Here is a 22,406-nt window from a genome sequence, read left to right as displayed (position 1 = left end):
TTTGCTGGGAATCACTGTCCTTGGCAGACAATCCCTCAACCCAACCAACACACAGGTAGAGACCTAGAACAACCCTGATTGACTGCACTGAACTCAAGGGAGAGAAGATGTCAGCACCGGTGATGGAGATGCTGATTGTCAGGGACAATTAGCGGGGAGGCTCCTTCTCATCAGAGGCGAGTGTCAGAACTAGTCTGGCTAAAATTATGACCTGAGGACGCTCATGGTGTCGCCTTGACCTACATGGATGCCCGGGTTCAGAGGCAATTGATGACTGCTATTACATAACCATCTGTGATCCTTAACACTACTTGCACAACGATAGAAACTCACCAAAGCCTATCCTCAGTTAAATTGCTACTAATTTGTTTAATGGAAGACATATGCCTCATTTCTTAAAGTGTGGGGTAGGGGTGTTGGGGGAGTTTGGAGGTTTTGCTTGATTGTTGATATGCAACTCGGCATGAGTGACTCAGGGACGCATCTTTCTTATCCCTTATTGATCTACAACTATGGCTAGGGAGGTAAATTGAGACCAGTACAAGTTGGCCTCCTGGAACATAAATGGGCTGAACAACAAAATAAAGAGAGGGGGGCCATACCCTTTGTTTGGAAAGAAATGAGCACGACCAGTGCAACTCTGCAGGAAAGACATTTCCTTTGTACACATTGACAATTCCTGGGCAGACATGGATACACCAGGGTTTTCCACTATACATATATCAGAGACTCCAGAGAAGTTGTGATCCATATCCACCACACCGTTCCAGCTTACTGGGTAACGAACGCGGGTGGGCAGGAGTGTACAGCATATACATCCCACCAGCACTGATCGAAAACACATTTCAGCACTTGTTAGCTGTACTACACAAAGTACCGCCAGGCACAGTGACATTAGGTGAGGATCTTAACTCTGTTGCATATACTGGACTCTATGCCACTCATCCTATTCACTATACTTGAAGAACCACCCTCGGGACCTGGATGCAAGTGGTTGGCCTCTGTGATATGTGGCCACTCATGCACCCGCGGCATGTATGTACACTACCATACACTGTACTATACACAATCCACACTGGATTATATTTTTGCCCCGGCTGCGGTGCTCCATGTATTTTACTGAGATACTTGTCTGGTTATTTCCAGGTTGAACTGACCACTAGCCTCCATGGGGCATGGGGGGCAGCCTGGCGTATGCCTACCTGGCTCTTGTCAGAGGCCGACTTCTGGGCGGCAACTCAGAGGGCCATTGTATGCTTTCTGGTCCTAAATAAGGGCTCAGTCCTCTCTGACGTTACGCTGTAGGAAACACTTAAGGTGATTGTCAGTGGGGACATTATGTCTGAAATCTCCCATTACAAGACTCAAAGGCATGCGGAAATTCAGGCAATAAAGCAGAAAATGGAGGAACTGGAGGAGGCCTTTAATGGCAGGTAGAGCCCACTACAAGGGCTCTAAGGCTCTTACAACATTGTATCCCAGAGGCTAGAATGTTCTAATTTGTGAAAACAAAGGCCTCTTGGAGCCCGTGGGGGTTTAAACAACGGCTGTGAAAAGAAAAAAAGCATTGGAGTGTTGCTTTCAGGGCTTCTACCAGCCAGTGGAAGCCCGGAGCACCTCATTTTCTTTAATGGAGCAATCAACATTCTAAAGTTCTAATGGGAATTAACATGGAAAATCAGAATTTTGGGACACCTGAATTTTTCTTGGTCCTCGCTTGATGGATTATCTGGAGATTTTCCCGGAAGGAGATGAGGTGGATGTACTTTTTTTTTTAAGTGTCAGGAAGATTCATCAAACAATGGCAAAGTTGTTAACTAAACAAAAATCTCTCTGCACATGGAAACTCTGACCTAACTATAACTTCACAGTGGCAAACACAATTGTGTAAGATTTGTTTTGAATATAGATTGTCATTATATGTTTATGTCTGATAAAGTGCTAACCCCGACCCCACTGCCCTCTAAGAATGGCATAGGACCAGCCACCCTTCACTCTTCTGAAGAAAAGAAAGCATTAAATGACCCTGAAATGCACCCAAAAATCTTTTGAAACCTAAAATACATTCATTGAGGCATGCCTGCAGACCAATGGACTCATATCTGTACAACTGTCACACCTTTAGTCTCACATTGGTAGGTCTTGGAATACCTGACCTGCATAATTCCGACAAGGAAATGCCTTCTAGAGGAACAGAAAGACAGAGGGCCCGATTCACCCAGTTCACAAAGGTAAAGTTAGACCAAAGGTCTAAACTATACCAAAAATCTAACTATACTAATTTTCGGTATTGACAAAGGTAAGTTACAACTAGTAACATTACTACTAGTAATTGTACTAGTAAAAACTTTACTACTAGTAACTTTACCATTGTGAAACTTGTCCCCATTCTTTTTAGTCATTTCTTTTAAAATATTTTCTGGGCACCCAGCTAGGAGCAAAATTATTTAAGTTATTACTTTGTGGAAGACTCCACTTTGGAGTGGCTGTACTCATTAACATAAAATACTACATTATTGTCATATGTCCACTCAATAAACTCCAGCAAGGGCTGGTGGATGAAATTGACAGGGTAACAAAAACGATCTTTGGTTTCTATATATATATGTCAAAGTTGAGGCCTAAAGCTTTATTTTTCCATTTACAGTGCTACTTAACCCTTTTGTATGAAATCCAAAATTAGAGTTGAAAAGGTACATTTCTAGGTAAATTTGATAATTCTTTTCAATCGATAAATAATTGCATGTCTAAATAAAGAAAATACATCTTGCAGATTATCTCTAGGAATGGATGTAATTAGATTAGATTTCCTGAAGACACTAACCTTTGTTTTTTTTCAGTTCCACGTTCTTAAGTGCACGGCGTTTGCGAGATGGAGGACTTGGGCATTTCAGCTCTGTGAAAAGAAAAAAATGATGAGTTCAAACCAAAGAACTAGAATGTCCTTTATTTGCCTGGGAAAGGAAGTTGTAGAAAGGTTCAAGTGTATGTTTCTAGTGGAGCAGCGTAATTAAGTGCTTGTAGTGAACAAGCCACTTTTGTGGTCTGACACCCTATGATGACCCTCAACCACCACCATTTTGTACTGACTTAAGTGTGTTATGTTAGCCTAGCCTTAATGTAGGATGGGTTTGCATATGCCTGCTTCTCTTCTGTCCTGTTATCTTGCTGTATTTTAGTAGAATAGTCTTGCCAAGAATAGAAGGTATGGGATGTTGAGGTGCAGTGTTGTGGTTGGTGGTGCACACATGTGCTCAATGTTGTATACTGAGGGATAAAGTCTATAGTGTTATTTGGGTTATGTGAATTATGTGTTGAACTATTGCCTTTGACATGGTTTCATGTCATCCTTGCTTTTCTGATTCCATCTTGCTTTGGGCCTTTGTGTGCATGGCTTACTCCATTTTCATGACTGAAGCTATTTTCTGTGCCTGCACGAAGCTGCAGAGGTGGGGAGGGCATGTTTTGCTCTTCTCCTGTTTTTCGCACTTTACAGACTAGAGAGAAATGGTTCTTATCAGAGGAATGTACATGGTCTGTCTCGGAGCCATAGCAAAGGCCTGATCAACCGATGCAGTGGCCTTGGAGCAGGCTGGTACGGACTCTCATGAGAACGAGGGGGCGAGGCTTGCTAGAAGCTTCGTTGTGTTTGAATTTGTATTAAAAAGGGGAGCCTACACTGGCCTTGTGGAAGTTCACGCCGTGGAGAAGACGTGTTGTCACGGAAGAGTGGGGGCTGGTGTCACCTCTGAGCTTTCACCCGGTTCAAGCAATGGACTCCCCTTGAGCGAAGTGGGGTGAAATGATGAAGCAGTAGGTGAGGTGTCTCTGCTACTAACTGTCTCTTGATTCTTTACTGATTCTTTCCTTTCCTTCTTATTTTCTGATTCTTATATCCATACATATATACATATATATTTCTACATATATATTTGCTTTGATTGTGTATTTCAATCGGTTATTTGATATGTGAGAGTCTGCCATGATCATATATATTCGGCCTGCCCGTGATTGATGTATTGTGTTAATAAATTTATAGATTCCATATGTTTGAATTCGTCTTTTCCTTGTAGCAGGAGGTGTGGACTCTTCTTGGCCAAGCATTCTGTTGTAGAAGGATGGGTGAATTCCCTTCTAGTAGGTAATTGTGTTATAGGAAGTTGTTCTACTCCTGGCAAGTGATGTGCAAAGTATATCTCGCTCTAGAGAAGTGTTGTGTGCGTTACCTTGGTCTAGAGGAGACTCATGTGATATTGTTTTCTTGCCTTGCCTTTGGGGGAGTGTTGAAAGTTTGCCCACCTTAGGAAGTGCTGTGTATATGTTATATTCTATAAGTTTGGAACTGATATTCTCTCCCTGGGAAAGTGACTGTACATACCTTGGTCCAGGGGAAATCTGAGACCTTTCATTACAGTGCTCCATACATTTATACACTGATTATATTCATTGTGTGATAATAACGTTATTAATCTGTGTGTACCACATTCATCAAATGACAGTAGGTAGCTGCCTTTTTTCCTAGTGAGAGACATATATATCATATTTTTATGCTTGCATTTGCCTGTGCTAACTGTACTCATTTGGATGCCATCTTTTTTCTTTTTCTTAACCCTCTCCTGACTTGTGCCTTGGCCTCAGTCACTCAGAGTATTTCTTAAATAAATGCATTGCACGTTTCTTGTTCTTCTCTCCTCTGCAGGTGCAGTATCAAGGAGAGCCACTCGTTAGTTATAACAGAGTTTTTATTTACTGCTGAGAACTGTTAGATTAACTAGGTTTATTGTAACTTGACTTTACATATGTAATGTGTGGGGATGGGAGAGAGCCAGGCTGACTGTTGCTAACTTCAAGGTTGCAAAGCTGTATACTTTTTTGCCCAACTCTGGGAACCTGGTGAGTCTACCTGCTCCCTGAAAACCCTGTCCCATGACTGGACAGGCAAGAGGGAGTTGATGGGAAGAAGTCTCCAGAACTTTCAATTGCAAATTAATTGTGTTTTCCTTAGAATAGTTTATCAGATCCTGTCCTTACTTTGCTGAGAGAAGACCTTTCTCAAAATGTCCTTATCTTCTTGCCGATGGAGCTATATGCTTGAGAACTCTTGTCTTTACTCTTGAACTTTTAACTTGGTCCTTCTGATGATGACTCCTTACTCTTCGAATTTCCCCTTGTCACTTTAAATGGCTTATTTAGAATAGGGAAATTTCTTTATGGAACAAATTTACTTTATATTCTGTCCTCTTTACATTATTATTATATTCTGCATCATTTTCTTTATCATACACATCCTCAGATTGCACAATTATATACAGATACTTGATTTTTGTATGAATTGACTTACTCATTTATTACTGTGTAACCTTTACTAAATTTGCTAATAAGCATTAACTGTTTGGTCACCACCCTTTTTTATGGAGTCAAATTTGTTTCACTATCATTGAAATGTGTTGCTGATGTTAGCTCCTATCATACGCTTTCAGTCGACAACAAAAGGTCAATACAATCAGTGGAGGAACCTGTACGATGTCTATACAAAGGTGTTTAGGTATAGGGAAATTCACTGCATCAATTGCATTGGGACTAAACAGTGGAAATCTACATAGAGGAACAGCCTGATAAAAAGAAGGTGGACATGATTATTTCAACCTTCTAGCAATATTTTGAAAAGAAAATTGCTTTTCAGAGCAAGTCATAATTTTTAGGTCGAGCAGCAGCATGCATGCGCTACCTACAAGACATGTTTTAATCACTCTGCTAAGTGTAATCCAGCCTGCTGCTTGCAATTGGTTCACTCCTGCGTTGCTCTAATTGCCTGGCTCATTATTGGTTAGCGCTCCGATAAAGCATTCTGGTTGTACGTGAGGAGCACCGGCCACTTACAGTTCCCTTAGACTCGTAAGTGTTATGTGTTCTTTGGGGATTGCTTGTTTATTTAATTTTATACTAGTGTGTGGCATGGCGCACTTTCACTTTAGTATATCTGCCGGCCCCTTTTCTTTGTTTATGCATGTCACGCTTTCAGTTAGGTATGGCTGGCGGCTGCTTTTGTTTGTTTATGCATTTCAGATCTGTGACCTAAAAATTACTCTTAGAACCTTGTTTGCATTTTTTGCATTGTGCTTTTATGGGAGAGGCTTTGTGAGGGGTAGGAATAAATGGGAAGAATGGTTTGGAGTTACGGAGGGGATGTTGCTAATACGCAGACTCCACGACGCAGGGATCCAAGACAAGGCCCTCAACTGGATCTGCTCCTTTCTCTCTGGCAGAACGCAGCGGGTCAGACTCCCCCCTTTCCTCTCCAACCCTACACCTACCACCTGCGGAGTCCCCCAGGGGTCCTCCCTCAGCCCTTCACTCTTCAACGTCTACCTTGCTCCTTTCGCCCCCATCGTCAGAACCTACGGACTCAACATTGTGTCATATGCAGACGACACCCAACTCATCCTCTCCCTATCCAACAAACCCAATACCGCTAGACGCAATTTTCGAGAGGGCATGGAAGCCGTCGCCAAATGGATGAAAAACAGCTGCCTACAACTATACACCAACAAAACAGAAGAACTCATCATGGGCCCAAACCCCGACGCATGGAACGACACCTGGTGGCCCACCCCCACGGACCACGCACGCAACTTGGGAATCATCCTGGACTCCGAGCTCAAAATGGACCGCCAGATCAACTCCGTCTCATCCTCCTGCTTCTACACCCTCCGCCTCCTATGTAAGACCTTCAAATGGATCCCCCTCGAACACAGAAAGACCCTCACTCACGCCCTAGTCACCAACAGACTCGACTACGGCAACGCACTCTACGCCGGAATTAACAAAAACCTCATCCGCAAGCCACAGAACATCCAGAACGCCGTCGCAAGACTGGTCTTCGACCTGCCAAGACACTGCCATATCTCCCAGCACCTGCGCACACTCCACTGGCTCCCCATCGAAGCTAGAGTCACCTTCAAGATGCTCACCCATGCCCACAAGGTCCTCCACAACACCGGACCAGCATAACTGAACAGCCGACTCAAATTCCACGCACCCTAGAGGACCCTACGATCTGCCCAGCTCTCCTATGCTGTGGTCCCCCGCACCAGAAAGACCAGATCGGGAGGCCGCTCCTTCTCCTTCCTCACAGCCCGAGCCTGGAAAGCCCTGCCGATCCACCTCAGACAGACAACATTGCTCCCCATCTTCGCAAGAAACCTCAAAACCTAGCTCTTCGACAGACCCCCCCTTTATGAACTGGAGCCTACTACCCCCCAGCACCTTGAGACCCTTACGGGTGAGTAGTCATGCTTAACAAACACCTGATTGATTGATTGATTGAACAGTAGTGTATCTCCTTTAATTTCCAGAGTTGTATGCGAATCCAACTTTAAAAAAAAAATCTTAATCAAACGTGCATGTGAAAAGGTTATGCCCCCGTTTGTGAAACTAGACATTTTACTCTCAATCATTCCCAAACCCTCATTGGTCAATAAAGTGCCATCTCCCAGCGAGTGACTAAATACTTAAAGCTGGAGCTACAGCTTAAACGTGGCACTATTCTTACTGATATTTCTAACACAGTCGCCGGAGTTACCTGAATATTGAATACTGAACTATAGAAGGGCATTTCTTCTAATCATGAATTGTTGGCATTGCTGGCAGGCTTTCTATGCATGTACCTTTCTGAAGTCATACCTCCAGATAGTCACGGGCTCTAAACATTTGCACTGGTGCTCCCAATTTAATTTTACCTATTAATAAATGACAATACAAATGTTTGAGCACAAAACATATGCGTAGGTATTTCGGAATGCCGGTGTGGGTGTTGTGTTTGCTTGTACATATGTGAATGTGTGTGTCAATGTGTAAATGCAGCTCCTCTTGGTAATGCTGTATATATGTGCATGCTTCTTTATGTAGATATCTAAGTGCGTGTGTGTGTCTGTGTTTATATGTGCTCATGCCTGCATGCATATGTGTGCATGAGTGTGTGTAAATCTATGTATGCTGATATGGTTGCATCTATCTGTGTATGCAGTGCAGGTGGCTATTTCCAAATATGTGCATGTCTATGTGTGTGCTTGTGTCTGTGTATGCATGTTTCTTTGTATTTGTGCTTGCACGTTTGTGTGTGTCTATCTATGCATCTATGTTTATTTTGAAGGTTTTTTAATGCACATAAAAGGCCCAGGGGATGGGTTAGAGTGCTTTACTAAAAACAATATCAGTGACAATAACTACTGGTTGCTGAAAATATTAACCTCAATAGCACCACTTTAGTACTTGAATTCAACAATCAGCAACTGTACAGTGACATAATAAACTTTGGAAAGAACATGCCAGTGCCGAGCAGCATCTATTATGCTTTTTTTTTGCCTGTGTTTCAGCTTCGATGTATTTGTTGTTACACTCTGAGATTATCCAGTAGGTTGTAGATTATGTGTCTCTCGTGCTTTGTTTCTTTTTAAACCCCCCGGGTGGGCCAGGTCCTAGAGACAATATGTAATTATTATGTGGGGGCCAGCGGGGGCCCACATAGCCGCTGCGGACCGCCGTCTTCCCGGGGCTTAATCAATTATGTGCGGGGGCACATTCCCCCCGCAGCCCCAGGAACTGCCACCATCCTGGGGCTTATGTTTAAAAATGCGTGGGTGGGCTCCTGCCACCCCACACTGCCCCGGGACCCCAACCTCCCAGGGACACTGGTTTAATATGCACAGGGGGCCTCGTGGGCCCCCTCAAGCACCGGGAACCGCCGCCTTCCAAGGGCTGCAATATATTGACAGAAGTGTGGGGGGGCTTTTGCCCCCCAGTCTGCCCCAGGACCTCCACCTCCCCAGGGCTTTAAATCTGTTGGAGGGGGGCCATGGGCCCCCCTCGTGGAGCCCTCCAAGGCCCTGCCATCACCCAGGGCCAGCTCCAGCAATGTCCTGGGGTGCCCACCCCTGGAACATTACAGTTTGCTATGACAGGGTGGGAGCATTTGAGATGTCATCAGTGATGTCACTGACCATGTCATGAGTGATGTAATATGTGACGTAATCAGCAGTGCATTGCGGGGCGCGAGTTATAGTTAGCACAGTTAATGTATAACGGATGAATTTCTCTGGTTTTGTACAAGTGTAATGTCAGACAAACTCTAACGTCCCTGAAACCTGCGGTTTTTTCAGTGAATATTACCTACTGGCGGTCGCCAGAAGGTAGTTATAGTTAGAACCTAGTTTCCACGGGAAAAGCATTTTTTGATTTGCCGAAATCTTTGACGCCGTTTGACGAATCTTTGCGAAATTTTCAAAACTAATGGGTCGGCTCTCTCAGTTTCTCTGTTGAAAGTTTTGGGGTGATTCGTGAAGCGGGTGCCGAGAAAAAAGGGGGGTCTCAAAGCGCGTTTTCTCCATGTTAATTTCCATAGAAAATTTTGGAGCAGGTTACAGCCTGAACTGCTGAACGGATTACACAAAATTTGGTAAAAAGGTAGCTCTTGGTTCAGAAAGCACCTGTTTTTTAAATGGTGGAAATCCATTCAGTAGTTTTTGAACTATTAATGGAAAAAAATATAGATATCTGGGCGGAGTCAAACCACACATCTCCTCCCAAGCACGAGCTTCATTCTAATTGGCTGCCAACACTCCAAACCAGGAAGTGTTGGCAGCCAACTTGTGCCCCACATCGAGTGAAAATCAAAAAGGTGAGACATACATTGAAAACAATAAAAGGGGGCAGGTTAAAAACACCCTGACCCCCCAGGCCTGCTCCCCCAGGCCCAAACAAGCACTTGGGGGCCAGCGGGAGCCCCCGCAGCCCCGGTGACTGGCACCTCCCTGGGGCTTTTTTAATTGTATGAGGGGGCACGCGGACTGTAATAGTTTAAAGTCTAAAATTGCCAAAGTGATGTAGCAGCAGGGTTGCCTGCTCCTAAAAGATGAAAGGCTGAGCACTAGAACACATGGTCTCTCCAGCAGGCTCTCTTCACACTGAGCTGTCCGTTCATGTGGGCGTGTGCCTTAGCATCATTACACTCGCCAGTTTGTGTGTTGTGTGTTATAAAAAAGAAACAGCATATTCCCTAACGAGTCTGTTACACAGCACGCTCAAAGAGCAAGTACTAATGATTACGTGCCCATGTGTGCACTGGTAGACCCGGGTGCAAATTAAGCATTAGCTTAAAGTCTAAAATTACCAAAATGTTGTAGCAGCATGGTTGCCTGCTCCTAAAAGATGAAAGACTGAGCACTAGAACATGTGGTCTCTGCAGCAGGCTCTCTTCACACTGAGCTGTTTGTCCATGTGGGCTTGTGCCTTAGCATCATCACACTCGCCGGTTTGTGTGTTGTGTGTTATAAAACAGAAACAGCATATTCCCTAACAAGTCTGTTTCAAAGCACGCCCAAAGAACAAGGGCTAGTGATCAAGTGCCCATGTGTGCACTGGTAGACCCTGGCTCAAATTAAGCAGTAGTTTAAAGTCTAAAATTGCCAAACTGATGTAACAGCATGGTTGCCCGCTCCTAAAAGATGAAAGGCTGAGCGCTAGAACACGTGGTCTCTGCAGCAGGCTCTCTTCACACTGAGCTGTCCGTCCATGTGGGCTTGTGCCTTAGCAGCATTACACTTGCCGGTTTGTGTGTTGTGTGTTATAAAAGAGAAACAGCATATTCCCTAACAGATCTGTTACCCAGCACGCCCAAAGGGCAAATGCTAATGATTAAGTGCCCATGTGCGCACTGGTAGACCCTGGCGCAAATTAAGCAGTAGTTTAAAGTCTAAAATTGCCAAACTGATGTAGCAGCATGGTTTCCTGCTCCTACAAGATGAAAGGCTGAGCGCTAGACCATGTGGTCTCTGCAGCAGGCTCTCTTCACACTGAGCTGTTCGTCCATGTGGGCTTGTGCCTTAGCATCATAACACTTTCCGGTTTGTGTGTTGTGCGTTATAAAACAGAAACAGCATATTCCCTAACGAGTCTGTTATACGGCACGCCTAAAGAGCAAGTGCTAAAGATTAAGTGCCCATGTGCGCACAGGTAGACCCCGGCACAAATTAAGCAGTAGTCTAAAGTCTAAAATTGCCAAACTGATGTAGCAGCATGGTTGCCTGCTCCTAAAAGATGAAAGGCTGAGCGCTTGTAGTGAATCAGCCACTTTTGTGGTCTGACACCCTATGATGACCCTCAACCACCACCATTCTGTACTGACTTAAGTGTGTTATGTTACCTTAGCCTTAATGTAGGATGGGTTTGCATGTGCCTGCTTTTCTTCTGTCTTTTAGTGGAATAGTCTTGCCAAGAATAGAAGGTATGGGATGTTGAGGTGAAGTCTTGTGGGTGGTGGTGCACACATGTGCTCAATGTTGCATACTGAGGGATTAAGTGTATAATGTTATTTGGGTTAGGTGAATTATGACTTTGACCTATTGGCTTTGACGTGGTCTAATGTCATTCTGCCTTCTGAGTTTACCTTACTTCAAACTTTTCTGTGTGCACAGTGGTGCTTGTAAGTTGTGTGGATGAGAATTATAGGGGCCTTGCTTTTCTGATTCCATCTTGCTTTGGGCCTTTGTGTGCATGGCTTAACTAACTCTGAAGCCATTTTCTGTGCCTGCACGAAGCTGCAAAGTGGGGAGGGCATGGTCTGATTTTTTTCCCTGTTTTTCGCATTTTACTGACTAGAGAGAACTGGTTCTTATCAGAGGAATGTACATGGTTTGACTTGTAGTCATAGCAAGGGCCTGATCAACCGTTGCTGTGACCTTGAAGCAAGCTGGTACGGGCTCTCATGAGAACTAGAGGGCGTGGCTTGCTAGAAGCTTCGCTGTGTTTTGAATGTGTATTAAAAAGGGGAGTCTACACTGGCCTGGTGGAAGTTCATCCATGGAGCAGACGTGCTGTCATGGAAAAAGTGGGGTCACCTCTGAGCTTTCGCCCGGTTCAAGCAATGGACTCCCCTTGAGCAAAGCGGGGTGAAATGATGGAGCATTAGGTGAGGTGTCTCTGCTACAAACTGTCTCTTGATTCTTTTCTGAATTCTTTCCTTTCCTTCTTATTTTCTGATTCTTATATCCATACATATATATTTTTACATACATATATTTGTCTTGATTGAATTTCAATCATACTGTTGATATGTTAGAGTCTGCTATGATAGGTGCATTTGGCTTACGGTGTGGTGCTATTTACAAATAAATACATCCCAGATATACCGATTTGTCTTTTCCTTGTAGCAGGAGGTGTGGACTCTTCTTGGCCAAGTATTCTGTTGTAGAAGGATGGGTGAATTCCCTTCTAGCAGGTAATTGTGTTATAGGGAGTTGTGCTACTTACTTCTGACAAGTGATGTGCAAAGTCTGTGTATATATTGTTTTCTTGCCTTGCCTTTGGGGGAGTGTTGAAAGTTTCCCCACCTTAGGAAGTGCTGTGTATATGTTATATTCCATAAGTTTGGAACTGATATTCTCTCTCTCTGGGAAAGTGACGGTACATTCCTTGGTCCAGGGGAGATCTAAGGTTTGTCATTACAGCGCTAGAACATGTGTTCTGTTGAGCAGGCTCTCTTCACACTAAGCTGTCCGTCCATGTGGGCTTGTTCCTTAGCATCATTACACTCGCCGGTTTGTGTGTTGTGTGTTATAAAACAGAAAAAGCATAATCCCTAATGAGTCTGTTACACAGCACGCCCAAAGAGCAAGTGCTAATGATTAAGTGCCCATGTGCGCACTGGCAGACCCCGGCGCAAATTATGCAGTATTTTAAAGTCTAAAATAGCCAAATTGATGTAGCACCATGGTTGCCTGCTCCTAGAAGATGAAAGGCTGAGCGCTAGCACACGTGGTCTCTACAGCAGGCTGTCTTCACACTGAGCTGTCCGTCCATGTGGGCTTGTGCCTTAGCATCATTACACTCACCAGTTTGTGTGTTGAGTGTTATAAAACAGAAACAGCATATTCCCTAACAAGTCTGTTACACAGCACGCCCTAAGAGCAAGTGCTAATGATTAAGTGCCCATGTGCGCACTGGTAGACCCCGGCGCAAATTAAGCAGTAGTTTAAAGTCTAAAATTGGCAAACTGATGTAGCAGCATGGTTGTCTGCTGCTAAAAGATGAAAGGCTGAGCGCTAGAAGACGTGGTCTCTGCAGCAAGCTCTCTTCACACTGAGCTGTCCGTCCATGTGGGCTTGTGCCTTAGCATCATCAAACTCGCCGGTTTGTGTGTTGTATGTTCAAGTTCCAATTATTAAGTGCCCATGTGCGCACTGGTAGACCCCGGCACAAACTAAGCAGTAGTTTAAAGTCTAAAATTGGCAAACTGATGCAGCAGCATGGTTGCCTGCTCCTAAAAGATGAAAGGATGACCTCTAGAAGACGTGGTCTTTGCAGCAAGCTCTCTTCACACTGAGCTGTCCGTCCATGTGGGCTTGTGCCTTAGCATCATCAAATTCGCCAGTTTGTTTGTTGTGTGTTCAAGTTCCAATTATTAAGTGCCCATGTGCGCACTGGTAGACCCCGGCGCAAATTAAGCAGTAGTTTAAAGTCTAAAATTGCCAAACTGATGTAGCAGCATGGTATCCTGCTCCTAAAAGATGAAAGGCTGAGCGCTAGAACATGTGGTCTCTGCAGCGGGCTCTGTTCTCACTAAGCTGCCCGTCAATGTGGGCTTGTGCCTTAGCATCATTATACTCCCCGCTTTGTGTGTTGTGTGTTATCAATAGAAACAGCATATTCCCTAACGGGTCTGTTACACAGCACACCCAAAGAGCAACTACTAATTATTAAGTGCCCATGTGCGCACTGGTAGACCCTGGCGCAAATTAAGAAGTAGTTTAAAGTATAAAATTGGCAAACTGATGTAGCAGCATAGTTGCCTGCTCCTAAAAGATGAAAGGCTGAGCGCTAGAACACGTGGTCTCTGCAGCAGGCTCTCTTCACGCTGAGCTCTCCGTCCATGTGGGCTTGTGCCTTAGCATCATTACACTCTCCAGTTTGTGTGTTGAGTGTTATAAAACAGAAACAGCATATTCCCTAACAAGTCTGTTACACAGCACGCCTTAAGAGCAAGTGCTAATGATTAAGTGCTCATGTGCGCAGTGGTAGACCCGGTGCAAATTAAGCAGTAGTTTATAGCCTAAAATTGCCAAACTGATGTAGCAGCATGGTTGCCTGCTCCTGAAAGATGAAAGGCTAAGCGCTAGAACACGTTGTCTCTGCAGCAGGCTCTCTTCACATTGAGCTGTTCGTCCATGTGGGCTTGTGCCTTAGCATCATCACACTCGCCGGTTTTTGTGTTGTGTGTTACAAAACAGAAACAGCATATTCCCTTACAAGTCTGTTACACAGCTCGCCGAAAAAGCATGTTCTAATGATTAAGTGCCAATGTACGCACTGGTAGACCCTGGCGCAAATTAAGCAGTAGTTTAAAGTCTAATATTGCCAAACTGATGTAGCAGCATCGTTGCCTGCTCCTAAAAGATGAAAGGCAGAGCGCTAGAACATGTTGTCTCTGCAGCATGCTCTCGTCACACTGAGCTGTCCGTCCATGTGGGCTTTGCATTAGCATTATTATACTCGCCGGTTTGTGTGTTGTGTGTTATAAAAGAGAAACAGCATATTCCCTAACAAGTCTGTTACACAGCACGCCCAAAAAGCAAGTTCCAATTATTAAGTGCCCATGTGCGCACTGGTAGACTCCGGCGCAAATTAAGCAGTTGTTAAAAGTCTAAAATTGCCAAACTGAGGTAGCTGCATGGTTGCCTCTTCCTAAATGATGAAAGGCTGAGCGATAGAACACGTGGTCTCTGCAGCAGGCTCTCTTCACACTGAGCTGTCCGTCCATGTGGGCGTGTGCCTTAGCATCATTATACTTGCTGGTTTGTGTGTTGTGTATTATAAAACAGAAACAGCATATTCCCTAACGAGTCTGTTACACAGCACGTCCAAAGAACAACTGCTAATGATTAAGTGCCCATGTGCGCACTGGCAGACCCCTGTTCAAATTAAGCAGTAGTTTAAAGTCTAAAATTGCCAAACTGATGTAGCATCATGGTTGGATGCTCCTAAAAGATGAAATGCTGAGCGCTAGAACACGTGGTCTCTGCAGCAGGCTCTCTTCACACTAGGCTGTCCGTCCATGTGGGCTTTTGTCTTAGCATCATTTCACTCGCCGGTTTGTGTGTTGTGCGTTATAAAAGAGAAACAGCATATTCCTTAAGATTCTGTTACACAGCACGCCCAAAGAGCAAGTGCTAATGATTAAGTGCCCATGTGCGCTCTAGTATACCCCGGCACAAATTAAGCAGTAGTTTAAAGTCTAAAATTGCCAAACTGATGTAGCAGCATGGTTGCCTGCTCCTAAAAGATGAAAGGCTGAGCGCTAGAACACGTGGTCTGTGCAGCAGGCTCTCTTCACACTATGCTGTCCGTCCTTGAGGTAGCCTATTGGTAGAATTAGCGGTATCTAAAATGGTGGTCAAGTTGCAGTTTTAAAAAAAGTATATAATTGATTGGGTGTTTAAGGACATTGTACATTTAAAAATAGGGTGCATGTTTCTGTCTTTTAAAAGCATGTTTCTTATTGGTTAGTAAAAAATGTATGAAAGGTACAGTAGATAGGATAAGCTCATATATTGCAAAGTCAACCACACCTGCTGTTTGCATTTGCAACATTGTGTGGTTAACTTGAAAATATGCTGAACTTGTGACGTGTCAGGTAAGTGGAATGTTCCATAAACTGTTGCTATGCAAACTGACGCTAAGCAAATTTGAAATTATCTAGGAAGGCTTGAGATTTGTTACTTACATGTATTTGTGTGAAGAAATAGAGGGAAACTTTGCCATTACTGATTCTACCTTGCTGAGACTGGTGCATTACATTGATTGTGTGCATAAGAAAATCTTTTTTGAGTTTGTGATAGTTTCAATTCTACAAATCTATTTGGAAGCTGAGCTATAAGTATGTGAGGTGTATTATGGATTAGGTTTATTTTAAACTTTGAAGATAATTTTAAAACTGTGGCGTTTGAAATATATTAATAACTGTACAGATGTGTATTGTAGTTTGTTTTATTGTAGTAAAACATTGTTTGAAATAGATTTTGAATACTAATATGTGTATATTGGAAGATGAATTAGTGATTGTGCTAGTTTGTTTTAGTGTGTGGATATGAACATTTGTTTAACTGTTGCTTTAAATTTGGAGGTGGAGTCTGTTAGATTTTAAGGTGTGCATGGACTTCTGTCTCAAGTATGTTTCTACTTGTATATGTATTTTCATATGTCTTAGACATTTGAAGGTGCATGATGTATAATAGAGAGGTGTTGTTGCTTTTTATGTGGTAGACTGAAGACTGTGAGTACTAGTATAATGGTGAAGATGCAACACAAAGTGGGGTTTAAAAGATGCTCACATAAGGTGTTAGGGAATAGGCTTGTTTTTTAGAAGTCTCTAGAGAGGTACAGTTCAAAAATGCCACATACGTTTTTATGTTTGTCTGATATTGGAAGTTTGTTCTGTGTATTTTAAAGGTTTGGATAGTGGTATGGTACAGACACATTCATGTATGCTTTAGGAATATGATGACACTTTTACTAAAGATATGTGAAGGGTTCCTACTTTGTATTTGGTTAGGAGTAATATTATAAATAATTGTAGAATGGTTAAGCAGCAGCCTGAAACTGAGCTTTGAGATGTTTGTAGAGATGTTATTTATTACAGTAATTTGTATCATGTGAGAAAGTTATATTTCTTATATACCACATAATTTTCAGTGTCTGTTTGGAAATTGAAGTGTACTGTGTTAAGTTTTGAGCTGTGCATGGTGTTGTCACTGGGATATGTGTCTACTTGCTTATACACTTATAAAATCACCCAGGCACTACCTTTGTACTCCTGTAATCACTCAGGTAGTACCTTAGTACTTCTGTAATCATCCAAACAGTACCTATGGAGTTATAAAATCAACCACTCAGTTTCTATGTATTTCAGTAATCTCCCAGATATTAGTTCTGCAGTCATGCAATCACCCATGCACTAGTAATGTACTACCCCTACAGTCATGCTATCATGCAGACTGTACCTATGCAGTCATGTAATAACCTACACACTACCCTTGCAATCATAGAATCACCCACGCCCTACTGTTGTATTATTCTATTCACCTAGGCACTACTCAATGACTCATCTATGCTTTCAGGTGCTATTTATACACTTATCCATGCACTCAACGTATATGTCTGCACTAATGCAGTTAGCCACTTCTTCTGCAATTACCCAGTGACTACCTTTGCACAGATACAATCTGCCAAGCAGTACCCATGGAGTTATGCAATCACTCAGGCAGATATATTACATGTCTCAGTTTCTAGGTTTCACTATTTTCCAGAACTATTGTCTACATATTTCTTTTAGATATGATGATTTAAAAAGGTAGAGACATATGTATGCATGCTTTTAACAATCTGGAGAGACTTATGGTTGAGTGATGTGATAGTGTGCTACTTTATATTTCGCAAGGCCCTACACTCATGCAGTTATAAAAAGACCCAAGTACTGTGCATGCAGTCTTTGAATGATCCAGGCACTACATATGCACTGCTGTAATCACTCAGGTATTAGTGTTGGACTCATGCAATCATCTAGGCACTATCTATGCACACATGCAATCACGAACGTCTTACCCATGCACTCAATCATGTAGCCACTATTCATGTACTTATATAATCACCCAGGCACTACTGATGCACTCTTTCAATCATGGAGGTACTATCCTTGTACTTATATAATCACTCAGCCAGTAGTCTTGCTGTTCTGACATCACCCAGGCACTACCTTTGCACTCCTTTATTCACTCAGGCACTACCTCAGTAGCCCTGCAATCACTCAAGAAGTACTTATACATTTATAATTTCACTCCGTCATTTCCTATGTAGTCATGTAAATCCTCATATATCACTCCTATAGTCAGGCAATCAGCCAGGTGTTACCTATGTACTCCTTTAATCGCCCAGACATTACTGCTGTTCTCATGCAATCACCGATGCATTATTTATACAGTGCTTCAATTACCCAGGCACTATGTTTGCACACTTTCAATCACACAGGAACTACTCTTGTAGTTATGTAATCAGTCAGTCACTACTCATGCACTTTTAAAATCACCCACTCACTACCTTTGCAGTCCTGTAATCACTCAGGTAGTACCTTAGTTCTTCTGTAATCATCCAGGCAGTACCCATGGATTTATAAAATCACCCACTCACTTTTTATGTATTGCAGTAATCGTCCAGATATTACCCCTGAAGACATGCAATCACACAGGCACTGGTTATGTACTACCCCTACAGTCATGCAAACATGCAGGCTGTAGCTATGCACTCATTTAATAAACCCACACAGTACCCTTGCGGTCATCGAATCATCCGTACCTACTGTTGCATTTGTCTATTCACCTAGGCAGTACTTAATGACTTTCAAGTGCTATTTATACCCAATCACTATGTTTGCACTCTTTCAATCACGCAGGGAGTACTCTTGTACTTATGTAATCACTCAGCCAGTACTCATGCACTTATAAAATCACCCAAGCACTACATTTGCCCTCCTGTAATTCCTCAGGTACTACCTTAGTACTTCTGTAATCACGCAGGCAGTACTTATGGACTTATGAAATATTGTATACATATTGCTTTTAGATATGATGTTGGTTTGAAAACGTAGAGACATATGTATGCATGCTTCTTACTATGTATGGAGAGACTTGTCTTTGAGTGATGAAATAGTCTGCTGCTTTAAATTTTGGTATGCTGAACTCTCATGCAGTTATAAAAACAGCCAAGTACTTGCCATGCAGTTTTCCAATGATGCAGGCACTGTATATGTAGTGTTGTAATCACTCAGGCATTAGTAGTGCACTCATGCAATCACCCAGGCATTACCCATGCACTCGTCCAATCACGCAGGCACTACCCATGCACTCATGCAAGCACCTACATACTACTGATGCACTCATGCAATCACCCAGGCACTACCCATGCACTCTTTCAATCACTCAAGTTCTACGCATGCACTCATGCAATCAGCCAGGCATTACCATGCACTTATTTCTCTTTTTTAACAGATTAGGTGGTTCTAAAGAGAACTGTTTTTTTCTTCTTTTTGAACTTTTTTTGTGTTTTTTTGACTATTTTATTTATTTTTTGGGTGTTTTTTTTTAAAACCGGAAAAACAACAGAACCAACTATAAACTTTGCAATTAAATTGTCTTTGCAACAAAAAAACAAATAGCAAGTGTGATTTCTAGCGGCAGAAACGACAGCATCAACAGACTGCTCTCCATAACAGAGGACATTTGATGCAGCGCTGCTCTACTTGGCAAATTCGGGAAGAATGTCAGGTCCACGAGATGAGGAACTAGAGGATCCCGAGGTGCTTGGACCAGCAACGTGGGCCAGATGGCGAGGGTGGATAGTTTGCAGATGCTTCATCATGCTGGAAGTGCCACAGGAATATTTTTTGTCACTTCCGTGTGACAGCACCCTCAGACACAGTGTGCAGCTCACTTTCCTGGCGTTGACTTTCTTTTCCCATCTGGTATGGTGAAGAACGCCCACACGACAGGCTCTTTTCTTTTGTTCACCGGTTCTTCCAAATCTTCTTCACCAGATGGTAGATCCACTTGAGCAATTGAAGAAGCTATTTTCTATGATGTAAAAACCACAAATAAAATGCCACCAAATAGCTGAGAAAATACAGCAGGTGTATCTCCTCTGATGTTGTTGAAGAAATGAAAAAAATGGGTGGGGCCCTTCAAGTTCTAGAATCAAAACCTTGTAAACCAATTAAATGCTTTCTTTTGAAGTCACATGAGAGTCGCGCACCGGGCGCACAACCAGAGCTCACCCGATGCGACTTCTGGAAAATATATTTAAGGATAATGTAACTTTATTGCAATTATAAATATATGATTTTTATAATTAGTTTAGATAATCTCTTGCTCTGATATACATATTATTGTTATATACATATACTTTAAAAACATAAACATTTTTTACCGGAGCCGCGCACCCGGCACAACCCCATACTTATATGACGTTACGCGGGGTCAGGCACCGCGCACCCGTCGCATACCAAACACAGAGCCGACGCGACTTCCGGAAAACATATTTAACAATAATATAATTTTATTGCAATTACAAATATATGATTTTTATAATTAGTTTAGATAATAGTTTGCTGTAATAAACATATTAAAGTTATATACATATACTTTTAAAGCATAAAAAGTTTACAGAAGTCGCGCACCCAGCGCGACCCCCAGAAATACGTACATGACGTTACGCAGGTCCGGGCACCGTGCACCCGTCACATACCAAATGCGCATCCTACATGACTTTAGCAATATGGCGGCTTGAATCCGCCCATCCACCAAGATAGGTAGACGATCGGTACGCGACTCCATTTTTTTATTAAAAAAACGAAAAGTATATTTATATTTTAGAAAAGAGAAATTTTTTTAGTATTTTTATAAAAAATAAGAACCTCAGAAAAAATATTTTTGGGATATTAGAGTTACAAAATATCACTTACAAAAACTTTGCAATTCACTGAAAAAACCGTAGGTTTCAGGGACATTATAGTTAGAAATTAGCATTTAAAAAACCCTAGAAATTCACAGAAAAAACCATAGGTTTCAGGGATGTTATAGTTAGAAATTAGCATTACAAAAACCATTGAAATTCACACAAACAACCATAGGTTTCAGGGACGTTATAGTTAGAAAGTAGCATTTAAAAAACCTTAGAAATTCACTGAAAAAACCACAGGTTTGAGGGACATTATAGTTAGTTGGACATTTCACTGGTACTAGACCAGCTAAATTTGGCTGTTAAAGTTAGTTGACTAACTATAACTCACACCCCCGGAATGCACTGCTGATGACGTCACATATTACATTACTCATGAAATGGTCAGTGACATCACTGATGACATCTCAAATGACATCACTGATGACATCATCCACGTGATAATCTGATGCACCTCCTCACACCCCAATATGACCTTTGATACACCCACTCTAAAATACAGACTGCCATTCTCGAAACCATAGACACGCCAATAGCAGTTACTACATACCCACTAACTGATTCATAGGTCTACACACACATCTACTCTCTAATTCATACAGTCACTCATAAATGCATTCACTCATCAATACAGTCACTATCATATGTACTCATAAACCCATCCAAACACTCACACACCACCACTCACCCATAGAGCTACTCACACAGCTAGTCAGTAATGCAAAGAATCAATCACACTCCCATTTACTCACCTACACAGATATACACACACCACCTCACTTATTTATATGGATACCAACACATACTTACTCTCATATACAATCACTGACACAAGCACACACTCATCCATAAGCTACTCTCACAATCAGTCACTCTCATATATAATCATTTATATACTTCAACACTCACATATACTGCATTTCACGTATGTAGTTACTCACACATGTACCACTGACACACCCATTCACTCACCAACACAGCTATACAGATACTCACCCACCCATATAGCCTCTCACAGATGCACTCTTGAACCCTTACACCCAGTGAATCACCCACTCCCACATCCATGCAGGGAGTCACACAGACCCCACCCACCCACACAGACTCTGAGACACCCATTCAGGTACTCAGACAACCAATTAAAACCCATATATAGGTAGTCATGTAGCTAGTCACCAACACAAACAGCCACTTAAACACCAACTGACTGACTAATTTGTATGAATGTCTGTATCAGTCTGTCACCCATGTATTAATAAAACACATTTAATCACTCACTTATACATTCAGTCATGCACCTATTAAATCATTCATTCAGACACTTATATACCCACTCATTCTTCAATACACCTTGGCATATATATGTATAAGACATATTTAAACTCTTTAGAAGCACTCATTCACTGGATAATGTCATCAGTAATGTCATCAGTGATGAAATTTGAGATGTCATCAGTGATGTCATCAGTGATGTCACTGACCATGTCATGAGTGATCTAATATGTGACGTCATCAGCAGTTTATTGCGGGGGCGCGAGTTATAGTTAGTCAACTAACCATAACAGACGAATTTCTCTGTGTGTGTACGAGTGAAATGTCCAACTAACTATAACGTCCCTGAAACCTGTTTTTTTTCAGTGAATTTCTAAGGTTTTTTTAAATGCTAATTCCTAACTATAACGTCCCTGAAACCTATGGTTTTTTCACTGAAAAAAATAAATAAATTATATATATATATATATATGATGACTGCTCCAGGTGCCCCTCTCATAGAAATGCACTCGAAAAAGTTGGTGTAGCAATCCTTTATAAGGCAAACATCTCACAGCGCTGATGGCGTTACAGCATGT

General features: G+C 42.3%; 1 protein-coding gene across 1 annotated transcript in view; it reads right to left on the bottom strand.

Moving 5' to 3' along the window:
- The window catches only part of LOC146833112 (complement C3-like), a 1,368,049-nt gene that overhangs the window by 678,710 nt on the left and 666,933 nt on the right, over nt 1–22,406 (bottom strand). The window contains exon 16 of the mRNA XM_085600736.1: nt 2,825–2,896. Coding sequence (XP_085456862.1) covers nt 2,825–2,896 — 72 coding nt within the window. The remainder of the gene's footprint in view (nt 1–2,824; nt 2,897–22,406) is intronic.

Source organism: Triturus cristatus, chromosome 4_2 (assembly GCF_964204655.1).
Source record: "Triturus cristatus chromosome 4_2, aTriCri1.1, whole genome shotgun sequence".
NCBI classification, from domain to species: domain Eukaryota; kingdom Metazoa; phylum Chordata; class Amphibia; order Caudata; family Salamandridae; genus Triturus; species Triturus cristatus.
Note: the sequence above shows the minus strand (reverse complement) of the source record. Positions and strands in the feature narration are given on the sequence as shown.